General features: G+C 55.6%; 1 protein-coding gene across 1 annotated transcript; it reads right to left on the bottom strand.

Moving 5' to 3' along the window:
* Positions 1-5,252: 5,252 nt before the first annotated feature.
* LOC309579563 (sacsin-like) lies at positions 5,253-25,579 on the bottom strand (the record flags this gene model as incomplete). Its single annotated transcript, XM_082292968.1, has 8 exons — positions 5,253-15,334; positions 15,797-15,885; positions 16,126-17,458; positions 17,829-17,975; positions 18,232-18,334; positions 18,523-18,610; positions 21,634-22,034; positions 25,472-25,579. 8 exons carry the CDS (start codon positions 25,577-25,579, stop codon positions 5,253-5,255), a joined length of 12,351 nt encoding a protein of 4,116 aa, XP_082149094.1.
* Between the last annotated feature and the right edge of the window lie 473 nt (positions 25,580-26,052).

The following is a 26,052-nucleotide window of genomic DNA, read 5'->3' as shown; positions in this document are numbered from 1 at the left end:
ATGGGCATCCTGGTGTCCAGCAGGACCCTGCCAAACTTTAGTTTTCCAACTGGGTGGCCCCCAGCAGATACGGGTGCCTGTGGTTGTTCCTCCCCAAGGACAGGACTCAGCACTTGTCATTGAACTGTCACCCTCGTTGAACTGTCGTCCCTCTGGATGGCAGCACTTCTCTCTGGCGTATCAGCCACTCCCCCGCTTTTGTGGGAGGGCACAGCCTGCCCCATCGCCCAGATGACTAACAAAGATGTCAGAAAGGACTGCACTCAGCATTGTCCTCCGGGGTACAGCGCTAGACTTCATGCCCCTGATCACCAGGGATCCAAGAAGGTAGATTTGGTGCAAGGTGTCTTTGCTTGTATGTACGTATTCAGAAAGATTTGGCACGATTTACAGGGATTTCTGTTCCATATCTCATGTGGGAAAAAATGTAATGATCCATGCTCACTCTGACTAGTGGCAAAAGTGGTCCTGTTGTTGGTGACAGTGGATGTCACCTGCATGGGAACTGTGCCAGACTGGTGTGACATACTGTGGGAAGGAGCACTCTGAGGGAGGTAAAAGCTGGGGTGTAGAGATCATTTGAAGGCTGTTCTTCAAGCCATGTAAGTCCCTGGTTTGTGGGCTTATATGGCTTGATCAGGGACAATTCCTAGGCAAGGGCTGAAACTGTGATTCCGTGAGCTCCTTTCCCTTCCAGATTAATTTTCCATTAATGATGAGTGATCCAAGTTGAAACTTGCTCAGCTGATAATGCACTCATCTTCCTATGACCTTTGACAGGAGGGAGGAATTCTTGATCCTGGAAATGCTCAAGAACTGCCTGAGGATGAGAAGGTCAGGGGTTGAGGCTGTGAAAAGTACATTGGATAGTGTTGGCTTTCGCAGATGGGTTGTGCATTGTAATGTTGGCTCCGTGAGAGTGGTTCTGTTGTTATGAGGGGAAGAGACTGGGTGTTGACTTTCACTGGGGTTTAGAGCTATTTTTAACAGGAAGGTTGTACTGAGGTAGGAGGATGGTTGTAATTGGATAACATCTAAGCAGTGAGGGAATCGAAACCTCTTGAATGTGTGCAAAAGTAACAACTGCCCTAGACAAAGACAACTGCACACGCTCTAAAAAGGTGGGACAGGCGAGGAGCCATGTTAATTAGTTGAGAAAAGGTTTTAATATGAAAAATTATTTATAAATATGTAACTAGCTGATGCAATACCCAGGGGTATATAAGGGGGGTTGCTGCTGTTGACTGCGTGCCTCTGGCTGTGGCTATGCACTCAGCGCTGTTACCTTTTGCCTTTGTTTACTTTGTCCCTTATTAAATCTTTCCAACTTTGAAAAGTGAGTTCTATTTCTCACAAGGACCTAATTTAAAATAAGATAACTTAGCAAGGTGAAAAGCAGAATCACAGCCCTGGCTGACAGGAGATCAGTTGAGCAGGGAACTTGTGATCAACCTCATCTCAGAAAGGAGGAATGTGGAAGAAAAAATTGTGGAAGAAGAATCAAGTTATCCAGAAGGAGTGAACAGACATTGTTGTGGAAGCAGTAGGGGAGGGGGAGAATAGTCAGGGAGCTCTTGAGCCAGGCATCCACCAGGTGTGAGGACCAGAGGAAGCTACAGGAGCTGTCTGTCATCTTCAAAAAAGCCTGGCCATTGAAGGTGGTTCCTGAGAACAGCAAAGAGTGTTACACCAGTCTTAAAGATGGGCACAAAAAAAGGAGGGTCTGAAGAACTACAGGCTAATCAGCTCCTTTGGAATCCCTGGGAAGGTGATGGAGCAAATGGTCCTGGACACCCTTTCAAGCAACTGCGAGGGAAGGGCACTGGGAACAGCCAGCACAGATTTACCACGGGGAAATCATGGCTGGCCGACCTGATGGACTCTGTGAATAATGGGGGACCAGGGACGGTGCTTCCTGACATTGCAAAACATTCAGCAGCCACACAGTCTCCTTACAGCCGGGCTGGCGAGGTATGGACCGAGTGAGCGGCCAAGTGAATGGAAAACTGCCCGAGCCAGCGGGCTCAGTACTGCTGGATCAGGTGCAGGAAGTGGCCAGGTTGTGGTGACACCACGCACTGATCCTCCCTGGAGCCGGTATTACTGTTGATTAACGACAAATATTTACATGCAGAGGCGGTCTCCTCTAAGCAGATGTGTGTCATGAAACTTTACAACGGCTGTTTATTCCGTCAGGATCACACACATTCATTACAAGGTACTTCCTGGCTAATACATAAACATTAACTTTCCTGGAACTAATCTACCCACCTCTGCCCCTTACTGGAAGTCCTTTTATGCTCTTAGAGGGTTGTCTAAAGGTGGTCGTATTTGCTGAGAGCCCCCAAAATTGTAAGTGACCTTGCCTTGAACTTCTCTTAGGGCGTGCACTGGTGTTCCTTGTTACATAACTTTGTCACAAATCGCACTTAGGTTCCTTATTATCTGTTTATCCACTGCTTTCAGTGCTGTTTAGCATCCTGTGTGTACTTTTACATTCTTTTATCTAATTTGCTAGTTAGTCTTTAAGCTCTGTTTTGCAACCGAAAATTTCTATTCTCCATGTTGTCTGTCACAGTGAGTGGCAGCGATGCATCTTCCTGGCTGGAGCCACCCCCCATTTCTATGGTCCCTGAGGCTGACAGATATGCCACGCACTGATGTCACGTCCAGCCTCAGCTCAGCTTGCATCCCTTGCCCAGACAGGGGAGACCCACAGGCAGGAGAGACAGAAGCCGTGTGCTCAGGCTACCCTGCCTTGAAGGCACGTAAGCCTCCGCTTTCTACAGCTGCTCAAGGGTCAGGGCACCTGGCAGTGAGCCTTCAGCACCGAGTGATGGCATCCCACTTTTGCAGTCTTGGCCCAATTGGATGACCTGGTCTCCTCAGGAGCTGCCCTTTGATCTTGTCAGGGACCACCCAATGGACATGATGCCATGGCAGCTTGGCACCCCCTGGATTCGCCATCCCTAGCATGATGTTTCACCTCAGCATAGAATCCCCAACTGGTCTGGGATGGAGGGACCTCAAAGCTCATCCTATGCCCCCCCCGGCCATGTGCAGGGACATCTGCCACCAGACCAGGCTGCTCCAAGGCCCCTCCAACCTGGCCTTGGACACTTCCAGGCATGGGGCAGCCACAGCTTCTCTGGGCACCCTGTGCCAGGGCCTCCCCACCCTCCCAGGTGGGAGAGGGAAGAATTTCTTCTAACCCTGCCCTCTGGAATGGAAAGCCATTCCCCTTGTCCTGGCATTCCAGGCCCACTCCCAGCTCTCCTGGAGCCCCTTTAGGCACTGGAAATGGCTCTAAGGTCTCCCTGGAGCCTTCTCTTCTCCAGGCTGAACACCCGCAGCTCTCCCAGCCCGGCTCGGAGCAGAGGGGCTCCGGCCCTTGGAGCATCTCTGCAGCCTCTCTGAACTCACTCCAGCAGCTCCACATCCTTCTGATGTTGGACCCCAGGGCTGGAGGCAGCTCTGCAGGTGGGATCTCAGCCAAGCAGGGCAGAGGGGCAGAATCCCCCTGTCCCCTGCTGCCCACGCTGTGAGATCAGCCCAGGACATAGGGGGTTTCTGGGTGACAGTGCAAGGGGCTGGGGCACGTTGAGCTTTTTATCCACCAACACCCCCAAGTCCTTCTCCCCAGGGTGACTCTCGATCCATTCTCTGCCCAGCCTGAGTCTGTGCTTGGGATTGCCCTGACCTGGGGCCAGGCCGTGCACTTGGCCTCATACCAACAGAATCACACTGGGATTTTGGTGGTGGTCTCTGTGCCTATGGTAATGACTCCAGCTCACTGAAACTTCAAGCTCTTCTTGCTGCTTCCCCTGCCTCACACCTTCTTGAGACCCCCATGCTCCCCTAGGTACCACCTCATCATCCTTGTCTTGGGTTTGCATGGCCACGTCTGGGTAGCAGGGGCTGCAGGGGGGCCCTCTGTGAGGAGACACCAGAAGTTGCCCCCATGTCAGGCAGAGCCAGCTCTAGAGGGCTCCAGGACGGACCCACCACTGGCCAGGGCTGACCCAACCAGCAATGCTGGAAGGGCCTCTGTGATAAGGTATTAAAAAGGGGTAAACACTGCTGTGCAACAGCAGCTGGGGGGGAGGAGGGAGAATATGTGAGAGCAACAGCCCTACAGGCACCAAGGCTGGGGAAGGAGGAGGTGCTGGAGCAGAGATTCCCCTGCAGCCAGTAGTGTAGCCCATGGGGAGGAGGATTTTGCCCCATAGCCCATGGAGGCCAGCAGAGGAGCAGATCCCCACTGCAGCCCCATGTAAGGACCCCACAGCACAGCAGGTGGGGATGCCCCGAAGGGAGCTGCAGCCTGGGAAGAGCCCACACTGGAGCAAGCTCCGTGCAGGGGCTATGCTCTGTGGAGTCCATGCAGGAGCTGGCAGGACACTGGAGCAGTCTGTTCCTGAAGGACTGTACCCCATGGAAAGGGACCTTGCTGGAGCAGTTCTTAAGACAACTGCAGCCCATCAGAAGGACCCACTTCAGAAAAGTTGGTGCGGGACTGTCTTCCATGGAGAGGGGAACAGCATGAGGAGAAAGGAGTAGCAAAGTGTGATGAGCTGACAGCAATCCACATTCCCCATCTCGTGTATTGTTCAGAGGGAGGAGGTAAAAGAGTTGGGAGAAGCTGAGCCTGGGAGAAGGGAGGGTAGAGGGAGGTGTTTTCATGTTTGTTCTTATTTCTCATTTTCTTACTCTGTTTAATTGGTTATAAAATAAATTAATATCCCCACATTGAGTCTCTTTTGACTGTGACAGTAATTGGTGAGTGATCTCTCTGACCCATGGGATTTTTATCACATTTTCTCCCCCTTTTGGGTCAAAGAGGGGGAGTGATGGAGCGGCTTGGTGGGCACCTAGCTAGCCAAGATTGACCCACCACGAGTTCTCCAAATCTCTTCACCACCACCTCCACCTTCCACACCCATCCCATTGCCCATGACCTCTCCATGTCCCTGACTCCACCGTCAGTGAAGAGTCTGCCAGGACTGCAGCATTTATTAATGCACTTTATTTCCCCCTCACTCAAGACATGCCAATGGAACAGGCTACCCTGTGATGTCCAGTGGTCTGGGCCCTCATCTGCCTCCAAAACTCCCCTACAAGGGCTGCACAAATTGCCTGTGGCAGGTCTGTGGCAAGTCCATGGTAAGTCCACAACAGGTCCATGGTGGGTCTCTGATGAGCCCCTGGAGGTCCCTTGGCCCAGCTGCCTGTGCCTCTCTGTAGGGACCTCCTCACTTTCTGCCCAAATGGTCCTTCAGTATCACCAGCACTTTTTGTGCCTTCTTCAGGACCTCCTCCTCATCCACACTGGGGAAGGCCTCGCTGGGGGTCATGGGGAAGGGGTGGTAATTTGGGTACTGTGTGGCCTTGCCATTCACGCCGCAGCCACACAACCACTGCACATCCGGTACCAGGCCCCTCAGCTCCGGCTCCTCCGTCTCCAGCCATTGGGCCAGACCCATCAGCCCCCCTGGGCTCTCAAAGGCTTCACCACGGCAAAGTACGGCCGCCACCAGTGCCTTCTCCAGGGCCTGGTGCACTTTGAAGAGGACCCAGTTGGGGCAGCAGCGCCGGATGTCATTGTGGGCTGCCTGCAGGTCACTTGTGGCCTGACACAGCCACCGCAGGGCCTCAGGGACGGATGGTGTCAGGGCCATGAGCTCCTCAGTGCTCAGCCAGGAGCTGCAACCTCCCTGTCCCTGGTGCTGGGCAGCGCTCGCAGGTTTGTACTGGACACAGAACTCTGGCCACACCTTTGGCTGCCTGACACCATGCAGAGGCCTCGAGATTGCCAGGCTGGGACCCTTCCATGGCCCCCCTTCTTCCACAGCCTCCTCCTGCAGCCTCTTCTCTGGCTCTGGTGCAGCACCCACCAGTTCCACGTTGTTCTCCTCCAGAACCAAGGCCAAGTCCTGTGGCTCCTGGCAGACCAGCATTTCACGCAGCACGGACAAAGCAGGTGCCTCCAGCTGCCCATCCAGGATATTATTGATCTCCTGCACCAGTGTCTCCACGACCCTCATGTGGTGCCGGTTCAGCCCCATCTCTGTGTGTCGGATGTAGAGGAGCCGCTGGCCACCAGCAGATGGGCACACATGGATGACGTGTGACTGGGAGCTGCCCTTCACCTTTGCCCCACCATGGACCAGCACAGTGCGGATGTCCTTGCAGCACTGAACTTTCAGCTGCTCCACTGCAAAGCCACCATCCTCCTCCATTCCCGTCACAGCCTTATGGCTCTTCCACTGAAGCAGGGACTCCAGCCCCAGCCTAAACCATGGGGATATCAGCAGGGTCTGCAGATGCCTCTGCACGGGGCACTGAGAGCCATAGTGACATGGCCTTGGGCCACCCTCCTTCAGCTGCTGCTCTGTCACCTCTGAGAGTGCCCGTGGCCGCAGGTGAGGTGGCAGCCTTTGCAGCAGCCACCTGGTATTACACCCAGACACTGGCAGCGCAGCCATGAACACAAAGGTCTTCTCCAAGGCCCGAGCGGTCTCTGAGGACACGCAGTCATTGAAGCACAGCCTGTGGGATGGCTCCAGGCAGTCAGCAGTGCTCAGCAGGTACAGCTCAGCCACAGCAGAACAATCGGGGGGCTCTGGTTCCTCCTGCAGCAGCTGGAAGAAACGCCGTGTGGCCAGGAGGACCGTCTTCTTCTGGGTACTGGTAAGGGTCCCACTGCCATGGCTCTCCTGGTAGATTTGGGCCAGGACATGGCTGTAGTGAGTCACTGTGGGGACCAGGACCACGCCAAGGTGTTGCAGGAGATCTCCAAAGGCAGCCATGTGGGGGTCAGGTGTGAGGAGATAGGGGTAAAAGTCAGCCTCATCTGGGAGCGATGTCACCACCTGCCGTGGCCTGACCATGTCCCCTGACTTGGCCAGCACCATGGGCAGCTCAGCGAGGTGCTCTGAGTCCACCTCCTCCAGATGGGTCTGCAGGAAGCTGTACACGCTACGGAGCACGCTGCCCCGCGTGCTCACCTGCTCTGGTGTTGGGCAGGCTGCCCTGCACACATGCTCCAGGTTGGCCACCACCAGGGCAGTGGGTATCTCTACAAGGACTCCCATGGCCTTCAGGAACTTCTTATCAAGTTCAAGGGCTTTTGGCAGGATGGTGGCTGATGTCCACAGGAGCTCAGCCACATTTCTGCAGTAGGAAACGCTGCCTTTCAGAGCCACAGCCTTAGAGGAGGCTGCAAAAGGCGGGTGGAGGTTCATCAAGTCTAGGGGGATGTTCGGTGGAGGCAGGAAGTGGATTGTGGCAATTTTCTTCACGAAACCCTGTAACTCGGGATTTTTCAACAGGATTTCAAGCTGCTTGAGCATCTCCTGCTGTCGCGGCAGCAGTGCTGCAGTGTCGCAGGTAGCCTGAGTGGCTTCACACTCTATCTCCTGGGCCAGTGCCACAAAATCCTCTTCAGAGAGGCTGGTGCGGACACCTGCCTCAAGGAGGAAACCCATAGCTTTACAGTCCAAACATAGCTCCCTAAAGAAAGATTCAGGCACAAAGCGGTTTTGGAGCCGCAGGGTGTGGAAGGAGGGCATGTCATCATAAAAGTAGGAGGCCAGGCGCCAGACTCCGCAGGCATCTTGTATAAAGGCCACCTTCTGAAAAGCTGCCGCAATGGCCTCCAGGCTCTGAGCGTCAAAGAAAGGTTTCAGGACAAAGAACAAGCGTACAGCTTCCTTGAGGTTTTGTTGTGTGAGCTGGGACAGCCGGGGTAGCACCACAGTCATGAAGAGCTTTTTGTCATCTGTGGACTCCCAGTTCAAACCCTTGGCCAGCCATTCATGGATCGGGTTTTGTGTGAGCAGCACCATGTCTCTGTCCAGGTCATACAGGGCTTGGGCACTCGGGGGCACTTCTATGTATCTGTGGAGCAACAGCACTTTGCGGTAGGGAGCCACAGCTACATAGCCCCCCACAAACTTCTTGAAGAGTGGCAGGTGCTGGAGCTGCTGCAGTGCCCGTGCATCCGGATTTCCCTTCTGGACAAATCTCAGCAGGGCTGTCACGTCCTGATCGCTTAAATCCCCCCAGCGGAGATTAGCTCTGGTGTATGCCAGATGGGCCACGACAGCCCTGGGGTCTGTGACCTGCAGTGCTTTTGGCTTCAAGCAATGGACGGCAAAACTACGGGGCAGCAGGGACTGCTGGAGCACAGGGATGCCCAGTTTGTGCAGCACCTCTTCCTCTTGTAAGTAACACTGAAAAAGAACCCTGGAGAGGGAGGATAGTGGCAGTAGGTGCTTCGACTCTGTCTCACTCCCCTGAATAGGCAGCACCGCCATGTCCTGGAAATGATCCATGAATGACTTCATGTTTTCATCTGAGGTGCTGGTCAAGACCACACTTTCAAAGAAGACCCACAGCTCCTGGATCCACTTTTCCCCCTCTGTGGTCCACTCCAACTGACCCAATGCCTCCTGGATGAGTGGTGTGGCCTCTAGGAGGCCAAGCTTCTTCACAAAGCAAGGTGGGATCCATGCAGGAATACACTTTTGGGCAAAACGGTGTCTCTGCTGGGGGAAGAGGTGGGCAAAGGAGTTTTTGAAGACAGGACGGTGGATGCTGAAAGCATTCAGAAAACCATCTTCTGTGGCCAGCAAGGGCAGGCCTTCCAGTTCTTCCTTGTCCCCATTGTTGAGAGTACCTTGGGAGTGCCTGCTCCATTCTCTTAAATACCGCAGAAGGATGGAGCAGCTCTCTGCTGTCCTCAGGGGTGTCTCAGACAGCTTGCAGGGCACAGGCAGAGCCAGGGCCTTGAGGAAGCACCGGAGAGATGCTGGCTCCAAGACAACAGTGTTCACCTGGGCTTCAAAGAACTCCTCATGGATCTGTTGCAGGGGGGTGAATGCTGGAACCAGTTTCATGTTCAGTTGCTGCAGCACCTTCTGGACTTCTGGGTGAGGCATGTTCTTGAGGAAATATGGCTCTGTTAGCACGTCCCCTCCACCTGGAGATGCCCAGGTTATTGTCACCTTGCTGTCAGGTGACTTCTTGTCATCTGGCAGCAAGATGACAGGCACCAGGGGCAGGCGCGCATGACTGAGATGCCTGTAGATCTCTCTCACCATGTCCTGAAAGATAGGTAGCACCCTTTTCGTAACAGGGAAAAACTGGAGGAACTGGGAGTGCAGGTGCTTCTCACAGTGTGTCAGGGACTTGTACTGGAGCTTTTCTGGCCCCAGGGCTTTCCACTGCCTGGTGAGAAAGTCACAGTATAGTGGGACCACCAAGTGCCGGAGCAAGAAGTCATTCCAGGCTGTCTCTCTGCAGCCTTTGTCCCAGTGGAGATTGCGCCTGGCCGCATTCACAGAGAAGTTGGCGTTGATGTGCACAGGAAGCCCAGTGTTGATGGGCAGTGGAAGGGTGCAGAAGGCTCTGCCCACGTCTCTGTTCAGAGGCTCCAGCGGGGCAGCCAAAGCCCCGTAGGGCAACCACTCAAACACTGGAGACTTCTCAGCCCCACCCTGTGCCCCAATTTGGGAGATCACCCTCCACACACCTCTGGTCTTGGCCCTGCTGGTTTTGACTTTCATGGTATAGGAGAGAAGGGTGGGACTGTTCCCATCCATGGCTTGGCTTAATCTTGCTTGAAAATCCCGTCTCAGCTCTGCATCATCACCCGTGAGCTCTGTGGTTACGTGCAGCTTCTCCACCAACTCTTTCCCATCTGGGGGGATCTCAGAGAAGACCACGGTGTGGACGTGCCGGAGGAAGAGCACCAAGTCCTCACCTTCCTCAGCCAGTATTTGCTCCATGTCCCTGAGGTCTTGGTCTCGCACAACCATGTCAGACACCCTGGACTTGAGAGCCTCAGCTGCAGTGCGGAGCGGCAGCCGGAAAAGGACACCCTGTTTCAGGTCAAAGAAGGATGGTAGGAAGGTGTCATAAATGTCTGGAAAATTCTCCTTGAATTTAGGGTTGACAGCAAACATCCCACCAGGCTTCTCAGCTGTGGCTGTGGGCAGGTAGTAGAGATGGGGATCAAAGACACACAGGGTACTGTCTCCAGTCACGAAGGCTGGGCAGTCAGTAAAGTGGAAGACAGTGCTGAAGCCAAGACCATGTTTGCCTGTGACATCCTGCCGGCCTTGCTTGCCACCCACCCCCAGACGCTGAATGCCTTCAATGTCCTGCTGCTGGAAGGGGCTGTCATTGTAGATGCAGAGGGCAGGGCCCTGCAGGAGGTTCCAGTTCTCATTGAAAGTGGCGTTCACTGGGTGCTGTCGGCGGTCCCACACGAAGTGCACAAGCCCTGCACCAGCATCGTCCGCATTCTGGAGCACCTCCTTCACCATATCAGGAGCAGACGCTGGGTACTCCTTCAAGATGTTCTTCAGCCGTGTTGGCAAATCTTCATGGGCACCAAATGGCTGCGCCCAGCGGCTCAGGTGATCAGTGATTAGTTCACTCCTCTCCAGTGCTAGGTGGCGTATGGTGGCCACCCCACAGTGCAGGGCTGCATCTCGGGACAGCTCCTTATGGCACAGCAGGACATCTCTGTCCAATGGCATCCACGGTGCATCATTGAAGTGGAGCTTGTCCCGTGGGCGCAAAATGCCCTCCTCATCGGGCAGAAAGAGTTGCTGGGTCTGGTAGGTGTCAGGCTTGTTGCCATCTTCCATCAAGCCACAAGACACCAGCCGAAGGGCCAGAGCCAGCTCCGCCGCAGGCAGTGGCTCTCCGGCATGTGTCTCTGCCAGGGTGGAGAGCACTCGGGCATAATCATCCCACGTGAATGTGTGGCGCAGCCCCACACACTCCCAGAGCTCTCTGTAAGGCTTGTACTGCTCTTGGAGCTGATGAAGGTATGGGACAGCCTTAAATGACAGTGTCTCAGCCACAGCCGTGACTGGCACAAAATGGGAGCCCACCAAGATGAAGGGCTCCCCTTGGGCCACTGCAGAAGCCACCTCATCCCAGCTGGAGCGATGTTCCCTGAGCAGCATGTTCAGGTGCCTGTAGCAGCAGTTGGTGGTGTCCTGCAGGTTCTCCAAAGGGAGAGCATTGGAGCTACAGCTCAGTGCCTGCAGCTGGTTAAGGACTGGAGCTGCTGGTATCTGCCGGTCCAGCCCCAAGAAGGATGCAACCTCCTTGGGGAGGCTGAAGTTTTCCCCCAGCACTTTAGGAGCCAAGATAGGGTGGATGAGCCCCACTAATGGGGCATGGATGTGATGGTAGAGCTGGGCAGCTGGCAGCAGCACATGGTCGCCAGTGAGCAGTGTAGCAGGGAGGAAGGGCACAGTCCGGAAAGCGGCCTGCAGGGTGTTGTTCACTCTCTCCTTCACTGCATCCTGAAGCAGCTCAAGGATGCAGGCAGCCCTCTGGTAGCCCTGGGCATGATTCTTGGTCCAGACAAGCTGCACGGTCTTTGCCCGCTCCAGCAGCTCTGGCAGGGCCATGGTGTTCTTCACCATGCCCAGCCTCTCCAGTTGGCTTAGTCTCTCTGGGGAAAGGAAGGCATTCCCAGTGGGGAAGCGCCCATCGTTAGGGTCATATAAAGGGGCAGCACGGCCTCTGGGATGCACCAGGCGATTGATGAACTGCAGGTGGCCATGAGGGGTGGCAGGGATGCAGGGCACTGTCTGCAGCACTTTGTCCACATCCTCATGGGACATATCCAGCGCATGGAGGAGCAGTGGGTCCCGGTCAACAGCAGGGAGGTTTATCAAGTTGGGAAGCACAAGCTCACAGAGAAAGCGAGGCCAGTCATAGGTTCCAGCATCCAGCACCTTCCCAAGGCCCTCCTGCACTTTCCCAGGCAAGGCCACAGCCAACAGGGGATGGGGCACGGTGGTGGCAAAGACTCGCTGTGCCACAGCACCCAGCTTAGGGTGTCTTTCCACGGCCTGGTGCAGGAAGCGGGCGTCCTGCAGCGAGCACCAGGAGCGGCCATCAGAAAAGAGCCTGGGGCCACTCCTGGCTGCCACAGCCTGGTAGAAACCAGTCACGGCCTCTGTAAAGGGGTAATGGGCAGTGCTAATGTCTGGCCAGAAGAGATGATACTCATAGTTCTTCAACTCGCCTGCCTCATGCATGGCACGGAGATGGTCCAGTGCCCGGAGCCAGGCCGTCGGCACGGCGTTGTGGAGCAGCACCTGGTTCCATTTGCCCCTCTCCGCCTGGTTCCACAGCCCCTTGCGGTTTGAGAGGATGCTGAAGGTCCCATGCACATGAATTGCCAGCCCTGAGAAGACCGGCATGGGAAGGTGGCAGAAAACTTGCCCCTTCTCAGCATCCAGACGTGGCACCCACTTGCCATCTTCAGTAGGGGCAAGGGGAAGGGCCACACCAGCCATGGGAGGCGGAGGATGGAGCCCTGCCTGTGTGTTCTGGTGAAACAGTTCCAGCAACTCCCCATCACCCTGACATACCAAAACCAGGTAGTGCCACACAGTCCTGGATTCCTCCTCGCAGGCTGAGAGCTGCTCGATGGCTGCCCAGCTTGGGGGATCCCCAGGCGCCCCCAAGTCTTGGATCTCCTTTCGCTGCAGTGTGACCAGATGTGTGGTATCCTTTGCAGAGGTGGCCGTGTCTGGCAGCATCTCCAGGGACAGCTCCCTCACCTTCTTCAGGAAGAGCAGCAGGAGCTGGTTAGAGCCAAGGAAAGTGGTGCCAAGGGACTGGATGCGCTCTGTACCAAAGGCCTCAGTGCAAATCTGTGATGTCACAGCTTCTTCTTCAGTGCGAAAAGGCAGGCGGAAAAGGCTCCCTGGAAAGGGTCCTGGCTCAGGCAGGCAACACCCAAAGATACCATGGTAGGGCTGGAACTGTTCAGCAAAGACACGGAGGATGTGTGGTCGGCTGGAGAAGTCCAGGCGGATGCCAGGGCAGCTGGCACTGGGGAAGTGCTTGCCCAGATGGGTGCCGTTGGGATCAAAGATGAGCAGTGTCTCCCCACTCAGCACTGCCGGCACATCCGTGACACGGTAGACAGAGCTGAAGCCCAGCCCAAAGCGCCCGATCCGGCCTTCCCGGCCCTCCTTTGTAGCAGCCCCAATCCGGGTGATGTTCCGGAGGTCATCCTCTGTGAATAGGGCATTGTTGTAGGCCCAGAGAGCTGGGCCATGGCAGGCAGCCATGCCTGGGTCTAGCAGCCTAGAGGTGGCCTTTCTGCGGCACCGCAGGTCCAGGAGGAAGCGGCACACGGTAGCGCCGGCATCCTCTGCATTCTGGACCATCTCTGTGAAGAGGTCGCCCTCCTCGCCGTACTCCCGGAGGATGTTGCGGAGGCGTAGGGTGATGGGCTCCGAGGGGCCACAGGCTGTGAACGGCTCCGGGCCCAGCACCCGTGTACTGAGCAGCTCTGTGCCCAGGAATATGGCTGTGCTGGAAGGCAGTGCCTCGTGCACCACCTCCTGAACATCCTCGTCTTCCTCCAGCTCCATGTCCAGGTACACAGCAGAGGCAGCTGGTCGGAGGGCAAAGCCTGAGCCCTGTGGGATCCTCACAGGAACAGGCACGGTGCCCTTGCCCTGGTGGCCCCGACTCTTCAGCCACTCCAGGACAGCTACAACCACCTGCAACTCTGCAGCAGTGCCTGCTCTGGAGCTGCGCCCATCTATGTCCTGCCCCAGGCAGCGCAGGGCCGACACCGCCCTCTCCTCACTCACCCCCTCCGCCACCCCCCAAGCCCTGAAGAGGCACCTGTAGGGCAGGAAGTCAGGGGGCACGCGGGGCACCAGCATCCCCAGCTCCAGCTCCTTAGGGTAGTCCAGTACAGCATCATGTGGCAGGACAAGCCCAGACCCAGTCCACACTACAGCATCATTCGGAGCAGTCCCAAAGGCCTTCAGGTTTTCCTGCATGTGCCAGTAGACAGGCTGGAGAGCGGGACCCACCTCATCCATGTCCCCGTGCCCTGCCAGCTTTCTCAACTGCTCCCACACTCTCTCTGGCGGTGGGGTCTGGCTCAGACCCAGCTTCTTCTCTGCCTCTGGCACAAAGGCGCCAGTCAGGGGCATGGCAAGCCCCACCAGGGCCTGGTACTGGGTGGATCGCAGCTCCTTGGGGGGCAGGAAGGGCTGCCCAGGCTCTCCTGTGCACTTGGAGCGAGGCACCCATGGCAGGGCCTGGAGCTGCCTGAGCTCTGCAGCGCTGAAGCCATCCAGTGCCTTGGGGCGGTTGCAGACCCTGATCAGTGCCTCAGCCCTGTCCAGAGCTGCCATGTTGCCCTGGCTGACTTTTGCTGCAGCTGCCAGGATATCTGAGGGCAGCAGGCAACCCTCACCGTGCCGCAAGCCCACGGCCCTCAAGGCACAGAGGACAGATGGACTGTGGAAGGCGGCGGGAGGAAAGCGCTCGGGTCCCAGCAGTGCCTGCAAGGTGCTGTCGCAGGGGTCGTAGAGGTCTCGTGGGCATGCAGGGCCATTGGGGGTCTCCAGGAAGGCCAGCTCGCTGCAGGCCTGCCGGAGAGGGGGGCTCTGTGCAAAGACAACATCTCCGTGCTGCAGCACCCAGAGCAGCAGAGCCTCTGTCTCAGCTGCACGCCCCGCATACGTGCCTTGGGCCACGGCTTTGACGGCCTCCAGCATCACATGGGCTGCACTGATGAGGGGCCTCTGGAGCCTCCCGAGGAGCCGCCGGTCAACTTCATCCCGGCACCGCAACACGGCCTCCGGCAGCAGCACATCTCGGGGCGGCTCCAGCTCTGGCTCCAGCGCCGGGGTGGCACCGGCCGGCACCAGCTCCACGGGCTGTGGGGTGGCCAAGCAGGGCAGTGGCAGAAAGAGGGGCAGAGCAGCCAGCGTAGCCATGTCCTGCTTTGTCAGAGATGGGACATCTGCCAGGTAGAGCCGGAGGGTGACCACATCCGCATCGGGCAGCGAGGCCATGCGGGAGGCCACTGCTGCAGCCCCCTGCCTGCCCAGGGCCCGCAGGGCGTTGAGGGGACATGGAGGCAGGACATAGCGGGACAGGGAGCGGTGCCATGTGCCTGGTGGCACCACGGGGCAACCCAGGATCTCCAGCACAGAGGCCACAGCAGGTGGCAGGAGCTGGTCCTCCCATGCCTGGAAGATAAGACTGGATTCAGGTCTCAGTGGAGCCAGACGGACGCTGGGAGCATCCAGTGGGGACAGGGATATGAGAGGGAGCCCCTCCAGAGGGCCCAGATCTTCCACGTGATGGGCCAGGAATCGCCACACAGCTGGGAACCAGGAAGCTGGGGGCTGGGGGGGCCCTTGGGCTGGGCACCAGGTCACTGGGGTTGAAGACTGGGATGTCCAGGTGGGGGGCAGAGCCAAGCGCAGGGTCTGTGCAGTCACAGCTGGGTCCAGCAGAACCAGGTTGGGGAAGAGACCTGTGTGCAAGAGGCAGAGGCTGGACTAGAAACACATGGGACCTGGGACCTGGCAGGGGGACTCAGTATGGGGGAGAAAGAACCTGAGATCTGTGGGATATGGGAGGACCTGGACTCTGAAGGGACAGTGGATACCCTGAATAGGAGCACAGAGAACCCAGAAACCCCACATGGGTGGGGATATAGGAAAGAGATGTGGGAGGGAAAAAGGTGTAAGGGGGACCAGTAGTGGGGAGCACAGAGGTCTTCAAACAAGGAACACAGGGAGACCGAGGATCTGAGGGAGCACAGAAGGGACAAGGGAATGCGGGAAGAAGAGCAAGGACACGGAGTCCCCAGAGAGACAAGGAGGTACAGGGGCTGCAGAGGAGCCCCAAGGTGTACGAGGCTGCCTAGGGGTGTTGGGGTTTGGGGGGGGCAACCAGGGGACCTAAAGGTGGTCCAGGAACCCCCATGTCTTACCCTCCTTGGCAATGCCTCGCAGGAGGCTGTCCAAACCTGGCTCCAAGTCTGAGGGCAGGAAGGACCCGGCCAAGCCAGGCAGGAGCTCCCTGTGGGAACAAACAGAGGTGCTGGGGGACTCGAGAGGTAATGGGGGGCAGCTTTCTGGGCACCTGCCTCAGCTCCCACTTGGTGTCACCAGGTGAGAGAAGGAGGGCAGTGAGGAGCCCAAATACCCAGGTTTGGCCAGGGCCCCCTTTCCAATTCAACAGCGAGAGCTGCAACTGTTGGGCACCCGGCTGTCCTGCCCACTCTGCAGGGAGTGGAGCTGCCGGGGGCCAGGGGCTCACCTGGGGCACTCGGCTGTGTCCACGTAGACAAGGGCTGACGCGGTTCCAAAGGCCACGAAAGTTCTGTCGGCGCGAGGCAGCAGGGGGAGGCCCCGCAGCTCAGCATGGCACCCATCCCGGGCCACGTAGCGCAGCAGGGAGAGGCGGCCGGCAGCCGGGAGCTCTGGGGCCCCGTGGTGCCGCAGCACCTCCCGCACGAGTCCTGCCGTGGCCTCCCGCAGACCCTTCGGCATCCCCAAAGTCAGCGCCCTCCACACGTGGGATGGGACCTCGGCCACCGGTTCCCCAGCTGCCACCAGCACGGCCTGGATCGCCCTCCGTGTGGCCACGTCGCCCGCGGCCTCCGGCAGCAGCACAGCCTCGGGTGCCCGCAGCCACCCCGCTGCCCCCTCTGCGGCCGGCACCAGGACGGGGGCAGCCGCCAGCTCCTGGCACACACGGGTCACCAGGCTGCGCATCCGGCCGGAGCTCGGCGTGCGCTCGGGGTCTGGCCACAGGCTGTGGGCATCTGCAGCTGGCAGAGCCACGGCCACGGCGGCCAAAGAGCTGTAGACGCGGGGCAGGAGGTCGAGCAGCAGCAGAGCATTCCAGCGGGCGTCTTTCTCACCCTTCTCGCCTTCCTGGGGCCAGCGCAGGTGGCGGCGATCATCGGAGAGGGCGAAGGGAGCGCTGGCATGGAAGGGCAGCCCTGTGGCCGTCTCGTCGGTGGCTGGCAGGGGCAGGAAGCAGCAGAGCCGCCCTTGGCAGGTCCCGTGGAGGGGGTGTGCCAGGCTCAGTTCAGGGCAGCAACCCAGCTCTGTGCCCAGAGCTACGGCTGGCCCTTCAGTGGCCCTGCCCGTGGCCACCAGCCATTCGCTCCCAGCACCCACCCCATCCCCGTGCAGGGCCATCAGGCACCACGCCAGACTCAGCCCTTCATCCCCTGATGGCACCGGGACAGGGAGAGGCTGAGGGGATGCCGCAAGTGTTCCCATGAGTGTCTGGACCCCATCAGGGGCCACACGGTGCAGGGTCACACGGCGGACATGGCGGAGGAAGAGGAGGGCAAGAGGGGCCTCTGTGAGGAAGGTCTGGATGAGGCTGTGGATGCGCTCAGGATCGGAGACCCCTGCAGCGATTTCCGAGGGTTGCTGGCGAAGGGGGAAGCGGAAGAGGGTGCCCTGGGCAGAGGCACGGTGCTGTCCCACAGCTTCCAGCCCGGCCCAGAAGGGCTCAAAAAGGCCAGGAAGGTCCTGGGCTTCAGAGATGTTCCAGCGCTTGCCAGCGCCCGGCAGCACCTGGCATTCGGGGTCCAGCACCCCCAAGTATGGGGGGCTCAGCACACCTGGCAGGTCTGGAGACACGGGAACCATGAGGCCACAGAGATGACATGGACACCACTGCCTTCCCAGATCATCCCAACCTATCAGTGCCCCCAAATGCCCACCCCATAGCCTCAAGTTCATCACCACGGTGCCTCCCATGATCCAAAGCATAATCCCAATTCACCAGTCCTCCCTCAGTTTGTCCCCTAGCCCTGCCCTCCATTGCCAGCCAGCCTCCCCCCAGCCTCCTGGTGCTTTGGGTTTCCTCACTTCAGACTCAGCGCTCCATCCTGCACACCCCCAGTGCCCCGCAGTTCTCCCCAGCACCCGTAGCTCAGTGCCTCCAGTAAAACCCACGTCCCCAGTTCAGTCCCAGCTGAGACTCCCAGTGCCACTCACCGGTAAGGTGGTAGACAGAGGTGAAGCCCAAGCCGAAGCGCCCCACAGTGTGGGGATCCTCTCGCTTGTGTGACACCCCTGGCTTCTGAATCCCTGTCCAGTCCCGGGGTGACATCACGGCGTCATTGTAGGCCAGGAGAGCTGGGCCTGGTGGTCAGCACCATCATGGGTTAGGGGAGAATTGGGACATGGAGGGGGAATTGTCATTCACACTCAGTGTTCTCACAAGCTCCAGTCCCACAAAACCCCTCTCAATACCACTGAGCCTTCCCAGTACCCTTCAGTGCCCCCAGCACATCCCAGAACCCCTCAGCAGTTCCATTTCCCCCAGTCCCTCCCAGCACCAGCCAGTGCCACCCCAGGGCTTCATCCAGTCTCTCCCAGTGCCCACAGTGCCTCTCACCCTGGGTGCCCTCCAGTCCCCCTCCAGTGATGTCGAATTCCCGCTCGTCGCACACAAACACGACCTCGTTAGCGCCAGCATCGTCCGCGTTCTGCACGAGCTCCTGGAATCGGGATCAGTGCCCGGTCACCTGGGCCCCTCCAAGGCCCCAAGAAGAGCACCGACCTTCTCTCCCAGCTGGGCACCAAGGTCCTGGGGCTGGTGCTGAACAGGGACCAGCCCTGCTCCCTGTGGTCACTCTGCCCTGCTGGGCAGGAGATCCCAGACAGGTGGGTTCCCTGGAGGCCTCACCTTGAGGATCTGCCCCCCATCCGGGTACTTCTGCAGGATGCTGTGCAGGTAGTCAAGGAAGGTGGGTACCTTCTGGCAGAAGGTGTCCCTGTAAAGTAGAGAGAGGGAGAGGGGCTGTGGGGGAGGCTGCGTAACCAGGACCCCCATGTCCTCCTTGGATCCTGCAGGATGTCCCTCTCCTTGGAAGGGGTCAAGGACCCCATCTCCTTCCAGGACCCACTGAAACAACCCCTCCAAAGACTACAACCACACTTTTCCTGGGATGCTCCAGCGCCCTGGTTTTGACTGGGATAAAGTTAATTTTCTTCTCAGAAGCTGGTCCAGGGCTGTGTTCAGGATTTAGAGTGAGAACAGTGTTGGTAGCACTCTGATGTTTGAGTTGGAGCCATGCTCACTCCAAGTCAAGGACCTTTTGGTGTCCTGTGCTCTGCCAGTGAGGGGGAGCATGGCCAGGAGAGCTGACCCCAACTGGCCAGAGGGATATTCCGGACCACAGAACCTCCTGCCCAGTATAGACACTGGGAGGGGGTTGGCCAGGAGCCGCCGATCGCTGCTGGGGAAGGGGCTGGGCATTGGTCACTGGGTGATGAGCAACTCTTGGGCACTGCTGGTTTCTCTTGGGTTTTATTTCTTTCTCTCTCCTTTTCATTACTATTAGTTTTGTTTCAATTATTGAACTGTTCTTGTGTACGTTCAGGGGTTTTACCTTTTCTTTTTGATTTTCCCCCACTGGGAACAGCGAGTGGCTTTGTGGGACTGAGCTGTGGGCTGGGGTTAAACTGTCCTGGGGGTTTGGGTAACCACGGAGGGGAGGGGAGGGGAGGGGAGGGGAGGGGAGGGGAGGGGAGGGGAGGGGAGGGGAGGGGAGGGGAGGGGAGGGGAGGGGAGGGGAGGGGAACTCACCTATGCTGGACACCAGAGACTAATAATGCACTTGTAACTCTGAAACGTGAGTTAATGCAAGCTCCAGCATTGAGCATACCAAATGTCACTAAACCTTTTCTGTTGTTCTCACATGAGAGACAAGGACTGGTGCTGGAACTTTTGGCACAGAAGCTGGGACCATACAAAAGGCCAGTGGCTTATTTCTCCAAGCAGCTGGACGTGGTCAGCCAAGGATGGCCCGCCTGCCTGCGTGCAGTGGCAGCTGGGACCCTGAACATAGAGGAAGCCCTCGAGTTCACACTGGGCCAGCAGAGAACTGTTTTTGTCTCACATACCGTGTCAGCAGTGCTCACACAGAAAGGAAATCACTGGTTAAGCCCATCTCGCTTTCTCAAACACCAAGCTGCCCTAGCAGAATTGGAGGATGTGAGTATCCAAGTAACCAACATCTTCAATCCAGCAGCTTACTTCTAGGGCAAGGCTGCTGAGGTGCCTGTACAGCAGGATTGCATTGAAACCATGGAGGCAGTTTACTCCGGCCGCCCGGACCTAAAGGACTCTCTGCTAGAAAATGCAGGAAAACTGGTTCACCGACGGGAGCAGTTATGTCAAGGATGGTGAGCGGCTCGCTGGGTGTGCAGTTACAACCACAGACGCTGTCATTGAGGCAAAACTGTTACCTGTGGGGACATCAGCTCAAAAGGCTGAAATAACCCTAACTCAAGCCTTGGCGTTGGCCAAAGGAAAACCTATCAACATTTGGACTGATTCAAGGTATACTTTTGGGGTGGTACATGCTCACGGGGCTATCTGGAAAGAAAGAGGTTTATTAACCTCACAGAAGAAAGAAATCAAGCATGCTACTGAAATCATCCAGTTACAGGACGCAGTGATAAAACCTTCAAAAGTGGCTATAATGCATTGTAAGGGACACTCCCAGGGTAACACCATCCCTGAACTGGGAAATGCTATGGCAGACAAAACAGCAAAGGCAGTGGCCAGTGGGGTTCAGATCCAAGCCCTAACTCTAATTATGATTTAAATTAGATACAAGAAGAAAAAAAAAAATGAGCACAGATGAGTGGGCTAAGATAAAAAGGTATCATAGTCATACCCAGAAAACTGTTAAAATTATTTCTCCAAAGTGAACATTGCATCAAATCACCTTAGATGAGACTTCTTGAAGGCTTAAAGAGGTATGAGACAAACTTACATCATGGTTACCCAACTTATCCTGGCTTAAACAATTGTTTGTAATAGATATTTGTGTTATTGCATTCTTACTTACTGTTTGTATTAGTAATTACTGTTGTATGATATTATGTACTTAGAATCGCAATGCTTATGCTCAATGACAAAAGCATAAACTCAGAAATAAAATAGAGAAGGGTTCTTACATTAAAGACATGCAAGATTTGTAAAGAATTACAAATAACCAAAGAAAAGGGGGGATTGAAGAAGGGGCAGTCAATAACTAACTCATGGAAGCACAAGTGAACTATTGGGAGACAGCAAATGTTAGTTCAGACAGAAGATGTTAATTACAAAGCCTGAGAAGCCGAATTCACCCAAATCTTGTCAAGATAGAGGGGACAAGGATTATCTCAGAGACTGCTGAATCATTCCTCAGAGGACTACACATGCCCAGGGAGAAAGGTGAAAAGTTCATGAGAGGATGACTACTGGTCTTCATCAGAAAGACCCCCGAGGAAGAGGAGAGGTCTTCCTCAGCGCGACCACCAGGACACAGTGCATGTGTGGCCCATATGCTAATGACTTCCGAGAAATAATTTGTATAACCACACCTGTCCCAAGGAACGTGATGAATATTCATCATTTAACCCATAATACTGTGTTGTAGAGAGCACCAGGTGTGTGTGTTTGGAGGAGCGATCCCCACACACCCGGCGCGCCGAATAAAGCAAACACCCACTTCTCTGACTCTGTCTCTGAAGAGTCTCCTGGCCCGGTTGTGGCGTGATTCAGTAGCTTCTGGGGAGAAAATTCTCTCTCTCCCAGTCAAAACCAAGACATCCAGCAACCCCTGAAACTCCATTCCTGTGAGCCCTGACTGCCGCTGTCCCCACCTCCCTCAGTCACCCTTCAGCTCTCCCCACCACCCCTTGAGCCCCCGCCCCACCAACAGCTCCCCATGACCCCGGAATGCTCCAGCCATGCCCTGTGTCCCCCCACAAACCCCCAGTGACACCCCCCAGACCCACTCACTCCTTTGGCTGCTTGAGGGCCATGATGGGCACTGCAGAGAGACCCCTGCCCGGAGCTGCTGCTGCTGGCGGGAGCCGCTGCACCGCCCGCAGCCGCTCTGCCGCCCGGAGCCGCTCTGCCGCCCGGAGCCGCTCTGCCGCCCGGAGCCGCTGCACCGCCCGGAGCCGCTCTGCCGCCCGGAGCCGCTCTGCCGCCCGGAGCCGCTGCACCGCCCGGAGCCGCTCTGCCGCCCGGAGCCGCTCTGCCGCCCGGAGCCGCTCTGCCGCCCGCAGCCGCTCTGCCGCCCGCAGCCGCTCTGCCGCCCGAAGCCACTGTCCGGTGCTCCGGTCCGCCCCCTGCTCCGCGACCCTGGTCCCGCCTCCCAGCCCGACAGTTTCGATTCCCCGTTGCACGCACACAAACTGGGGAAATGCGCTTTTTTAGTTAAAAAAAAAAAAAATAGCGGCGGGGAGGGGGGGATGGGGCCGGGTCTTGGCTATGGGGCAGGGACATGGGAATGTAGGTATGTGGATGGGGTATGGGAATACATGAGGATACAGCTACAGGGATGTGGTATGTGAATATGTGGGGATAGTGCTAGGGGCCCAGGGCCATCAGGGCCCGCTCTCCCGCCTAAGGCTGGCCTGCAGAAATATCTGAACTCTCCTTGATGAAGGGGCTGTATCAAATGGATCATGGGACCTTATGGAGATCACTTGCACTGTATAGATCACATAAGACAAATTTCTGTCCCATGGAGTGTTATAGACCATGTGGGGACCACAGGACATCACAAGGATGCCACATTGAGGTTACTGGACTGCAGACTGCAGGCAAGAAGACCACAAAGACATAAGACCACTTGGAATGTGGGAAGAAGGAACCTGTAGGGCACAGTGACTTGGGGCAAATGTAGGACAAATGTCAGGGGATGCAGTGAGACACCTCTGCAGGGAAGCCTCCTCATGTCTTCCTTCTGTCACCTTGCTCCTGAGTGCAATGGTGTGCAGGTCAGTGCTCTGTGGCTTCGACCCCTCTCCAGGCAGATTCACACTCCTCCAAGATGCTCATCCCTGTGACCCTCAGAGCTGTGGTGGGACTGCAGCCAGCCATGGGCCTCTGCTCCATGTTCCCCCTCTGCAGGGATGGGGATGGGTCCTGCAGTGGTGCCCTGACCACTGGCCAGCCAGGGGACAGTGGGACACATAGCTGCTGCTGCACCAGAGGATGTGCTCACAGGGAAAGCTGGGGAAGAGAGAAGGGGATGTTTGGGTGATGGCATTTGTCTTCTCAAGTCACCATTACCGTGACGGAGCCAGGCTGTCCTGGGAATGGCTGAACCTGCCAGTGGAAAGTGGAGAATGATTCCCTTGGTTTGCATTGCTTGCATGTGCAGCTTTTGCTTCCCCTAGTAAACAGCTTTATCTCAAACCACAAGGGTTTTTTCACTTTTACCATTTGATTCTCTCCACTGTCCCACCAGGGACTGTGTGTGGGGCTGAGTTGTTGTCTGGGATTAAACCATGACAGAAGGTACGTAAAATGAGTCCTTCCCTTGATAGGTGTAATAAAACTGACCCTTCTCTTCTCTGCTTTTTCTCAGGTGCTGGGCTGAGGTGGACAGAGCAAGCTGAGGCATCTCCTGGCCTGTTCGGAGCAGTTTTGCACGTCTGGAGCAAAGTCTTCCATGTAGTTCTCTCTGGATGTAGCACAGCCAAGACAGATGAGGGACAGGGAGGGAGGGATCTAATTAAACACTTATTCTCCAGAATCTTGGCTCTCAGAATTAAGGCAAAATTTGAAAAACTGAAACTGAAAGGCAAAAATAGGCAGATTATAAGAAAAGGAAGTAGAACCCAAACCAAGTCTGACCTTATAATTTTAATTATTTGCTTTCTCTTCTGGAAAATGCAGGTTCACTGAAAGAAACCAATAAAACCTGCCTGTAAGAAAGGATCAGTTCTTATTATTCTGAACTAATCTGAAACAATTCAGGTGGAAAAAATGTTTTCCTGTTGATCTTTTCAAGAAGAATATTCTACTATTTTATAATTCAGGACAATGCTTTTATCACAGTATTTCAGTTAATTCATAGTCTAAAGTGTGAAAGATTAATAAAAAAAGATAAAAATATTATTTACGTAATCTATTTTTAAAATTCAATCTTAGGAATTTCTTCCCATTTGTCTTCTTGAACAGTATTATTTTCCAAGTTTTTGGCTTTTTACCAAAATTCCAAAATTTGTGTGACAGGGAAAAAACCATTTGTGGCTTAGCTTAATGGTTAAAATCTAAAAATGTCTGGGGCACAAATTACAGTCAACGTTGCAGCCTGTTGAATCGTGGGTGTACTTCAGTGAACTGTAGGTTGATGCTGCTTGCCTCGGGAGCCCGAGTTTGCTGCATCTTTTCAGCAGAGGCAGGTCTAGAACAATGTGGAGTCTGCCCTGACATTTCTACAGCCACCTTTCCTAGGAAGTCTGCTTCAGGCTGGTCCTTGCTGCTATCTGGCCTTGACACTGGAGGATGTGCTCAGGTGGTGGTGTGTGAACAGGCAGGTGGAGGAAGAGTTTGTTTCATGCTTAGCTTCTGCATGTGTTTGTGATTAACCCCTCCAGCGACAGCCAGGGAGAATCCAGGCAGGAAGCGACAGCCAAGGCCTGCAGGGCTGTCGGGAGGCATGGGCTCATGGTCCATGATGGTGCCACCAGTGAGCAGGTAGAAGATCATTACTGGAGTCTGCTGTGCTGACTGGGAGCACTGCAGCTGCTGGATTTTGGCAGCAGGGATGGTTGCTTGTGGTATTTGCATGGTTTGGAAACAGCTTGTATTTCTTTATCCTTCCCTGTTTATTCTATTATGGATGTAGTACTGCTCTAGCCAGTGACCCGAGGCTGCAGAATTAAACTGAGGAATGTAGAGAACTGAAAGGGAAATATTATATAACAGTGGTTTCCTTGAGGGCCAAAAGAAGAAGAACCTACTTGTACCGGTTTGGCCAAACTTAGAAATATCTCCTCGGAGAGAAGGCACAACCACCCCTCCCCCACCAGGTTCGGGAAAAAATAAATTTTCCTCGAAGGAAAGTGAAGGAGATAAAACTATTTATTTAACAAACACACGGGAAAAGGAAAATAATGCTAAATAATAAAATCTCTCACTGTGGAGAAAAAACCTGGGAAAGTGTTAGAGTTCTCCTGTTGGTCTCCTCGGAGCTGGGGCTTGGCCCAGGGCCAGGCCCTCTGTGCTCGGTGGAAAGTCCTCCTGATGTGTTCTAATATTGTAGCAGTCCAGTGGAAAAGGGAGAAAATCTGAAATTCCTGGGAAGAGAAAAAAAAATTCAACTCTCAGTCTCTCTCTGGAGAACAAGAAACTGAAACAACTGGCCAAAAGCTGACTGGAAAGCAGCCAGCCGGGTGCCTCCTCCCTCCCCTGCCACAGCTGGGGAAAAAAAACGCTATTTGTGTGTGACCTTGAACAAGCTGCAAACTGCTTTGAAAAAGTTTTTCTCCGTTTTTCCTTCCCTCTCAGGCTCAGTTTAGAGGCATAGAAAGGCACAAAGTTAATTTCTGGGCATAGGGCAGTGATATGGGATACACATCATAAAGTCACCCCAAGACACTACTGTTTCACATATTTGCACTGTAACCAGGTGTTGGACTCGATGATCCTGATGGGTCCCTTCCAGGTCAGCATAGTCTGTGATTCTAAGATGAGAACATCCAATGGTAGAAAGGGCTAAACTGGCCGAGATCAGGAATGCCAGGGATACTGATTCCTGTCAGAGGATGACATTTCACTTGCTGGTGAGGTAAGATGTACAGCAGCCTTGTCTTGCAGGCAATGCAAGAGGAGCCACCTTCGGGCAGTAGAGGGAGGTGTAGCTGTAGCTGCGGCTGAAGCCCAGATCACAGGGGAGTTCTTTGGGGCTGCTTAAGTGGCTATGAGGAATTGTCTCCAGCCACATCTCTCCATACCCCCTGTAGAACCATTTGTGGTGGTAGGACTCTGACAGTATATTGTTCATTAAAGCTTTTGATATTTAAGCTCAAATGTGCTTGCAGAGGTACGATAAGAGGCCTGTTGGTGCTGTCTGTGGGAGGCCCTGTGTGCCTGTCCAGACCTGTGGAACTGGCCGTGTCTATGCGTGACCCTCTGTCGGCTCCACAGCTGCTTGGATCTGGGGGCTTGGAGCTGTGGCAGCCTCCTCTCTCTCAGGCTGCTGGATCAGGCAACTCCTAACAGCGGTGATGGAGCAGGAAAGCTCTTTCCATGGTCCCATGTCCTGGATGTGCACCCAGAGGTCAGTCTCAGGCTGAGGGATGTGAGAAAAGGCTCTGGAGAGGAGGGTGAGGATTCCAATGTGCCCATGGATGGGCCCACGGCGATGCCACCAACATCATCCTGGACAGTGTGAGCCAGGCCAGGGGGGCCAGGCCA

This window comes from Coloeus monedula (assembly GCF_965178545.1).
Source record: "Coloeus monedula genome assembly, chromosome: 17".
Lineage (NCBI taxonomy): Eukaryota > Metazoa > Chordata > Aves > Passeriformes > Corvidae > Coloeus > Coloeus monedula.
The sequence above is the reverse complement of the archived record's forward strand: the minus strand, read 5'-3'. Positions and strand labels throughout refer to the sequence as shown.